Here is a 2,109-nt window from a genome sequence, read left to right on the forward strand (position 1 = left end):
AACCAGAGGAGTCGCCCCCTGGTGGACACTAGAGAGAATGCAGCATTAACACTTTTATTACCGAAGGTTGACGTCTGGTTTTTACTCGACAATGCTAGCTCACCTAGCATCCCTGAGCTATCTAACGTTACGGTTCAGCCTGTTTACGTCTTACTTCCTTTTACTAGTTTTGCTTTATTTACATAAAAAGATGAAGTTGATATCATTTTCAAATACATTTTTTTTGGGGACAAAACATTACGTAGTTTATACAAAGACCGTTCTTTGTGGATCTGCAGAATAATACGATGCTAGAAGCTTTTAAAAGTAGATTACATAAGATATAATTTAATCTTTTTCTGGAAAGATACATTCGTGTTGACTTTTTAATTGTAATTGTAAAAAATTACAAAAAATTGTATATAATTTATACAAAATGTATATTTTAGATTTTTGGGTGAACAGTCCCTTTAAATGTCTCCTAAGCTGCTGTACAACAACTTTGCCATAAATAAAATGCAGCATCTACAACTGGCACAAAATATTACCAAACATTAAAACAGCAAAATATATTACGCAACATAATCATAAGCTGTTGTACATATAAACGGTCTCTTCTCCTGCAGAGAGGTTGTGGATGGCTCCGGAGCTGCTCAGGATGGAGTCTCCTCCTCTTCAGGGGACTCAGAAAGGAGACGTCCACAGCTTCGGCATCGTCCTACAGGAGGTGGCGCTGCGCCGAGGAGCCTTTTACCTCGAGGGGTACCCACTCAGCCCCAAAGGTAGGACGGAGGACACAAGGTGAGAGGACACTTGGTCTGTGAAGTCCACTTTAAACGGACCGTTCTCTTCAAAGTTAGTACAAAGAACTTTCAGTTAGTGTTGATTCTGTTGGTCCCTGTGGACTAAAGTGGAAGTGTCTCTGAGCACCAGACTCCCTTTAGGAAACCTCAACAGCTGTTGAGGTTTCCTGTCTGGTGTTTTGACGCATAACGATCACGATAAAGAGTACTAAGAAAGCAGAATCACAAAAATAAAATAGAAATTTACAATAAATAATATGTAGCTAGAATAACGTCTGCTGTCACATGAGTTTACATCCATGTCTTTTCTAAATCACACTTTATCATTTTATCCTATTTGTGTGTAATTGTAACAAATAACATGCAAATTCTTGAGTTATTGCCAAAAAAAGTGATTGTTGTTGGGTCACAGTTCATCTTTGAGTCCAGGTGTGGGTATATATAAACATATATACGTATATATATATATACGTATATATGTTTGTGTCGTGAGACATCATATTCACGAGATCGGGACGGAACCAACGGTTCCAACCAGTTCCTCCTCGAGTCCAGGAGACGTTCTACGTTCTCTTTCTTTTGGCAGCTTCATCCATTAAAGTTTCTCCTCCTCGGTTCAGTTTGGCTTCTGTTCTTCACATTTTCGACGCTCAGTTTATTAACCACCCATCCGTGTATTTGTGGTCGCTTCCCCCAAACCCCCGTAAGAGCATCTGAACCATCTCTACCCCCCCCCCCCCCCCCTTCTGCAGAGATCGTGGACCGGGTGGTTCTGGGCGAGTGGCCCTGCCTCAGACCGACCGTCGACCCCCAGAGTCACAGCCCTGAGCTGGGTCAGCTGATGCAGCGCTGCTGGGCCGAGGAGCCAACGGAGAGACCGGAGTTCAACCACATCCGCCTGCTGCTGCGCAAGCAGAACAAGTGAGTGCGTTGAGAACGAGGCAAGGTTAGAACACGTGACACCAGTGGAGCATGTCAACGTGAAAGAGCCGGAGAGCTCCAGTGTTACGTTGTCTCAGTGAAACCTGGTCTGGACTTTAACTTCTATCTAAGAGATATGTGGGTATCGAATGAAAGTAATGCTTCATCATAAGATAAGTTAAGATGTAATGAGATATGATGAGATGAGATACGATGAGATGAGATGAGATACGATGAGATACGATGAGATACGATGAGATGAGATACGATGAGATGAGATACGATGAGATACGATGAGATGAGATGAGATACGATGAGATACGATGAGATACGATGAGATGAGATGAGATACGATGAGATGAGATGAGATACGATGAGATGAGATACGATGAGATGAGATACGATG

At 42.3% G+C, this 2,109-nt stretch overlaps 1 protein-coding gene across 1 annotated transcript in view; it reads left to right on the plus strand.

Moving 5' to 3' along the window:
- Window positions 1-400: 400 nt before the first annotated feature.
- Window positions 401-2,109, plus strand: part of LOC116377196 (atrial natriuretic peptide receptor 1-like) — a 6,033-nt gene continuing 4,324 nt past the window's right edge. Inside the window, exons 1-2 of the mRNA XM_031838774.1 lie at window positions 401-761; window positions 1,535-1,703. Of these exons, the coding sequence (XP_031694634.1) occupies window positions 617-761; window positions 1,535-1,703 (314 nt within the window). The 5' untranslated portion in view covers window positions 401-616. The remainder of the gene's footprint in view (window positions 762-1,534; window positions 1,704-2,109) is intronic.

Source organism: Anarrhichthys ocellatus, unplaced genomic scaffold (genome assembly GCF_004355925.1).
Source record: "Anarrhichthys ocellatus isolate YVR2014 unplaced genomic scaffold, GSC_Weel_1.0 scaffold1003, whole genome shotgun sequence".
In the NCBI taxonomy this organism is placed as follows: Eukaryota; Metazoa; Chordata; class Actinopteri; order Perciformes; family Anarhichadidae; genus Anarrhichthys; species Anarrhichthys ocellatus.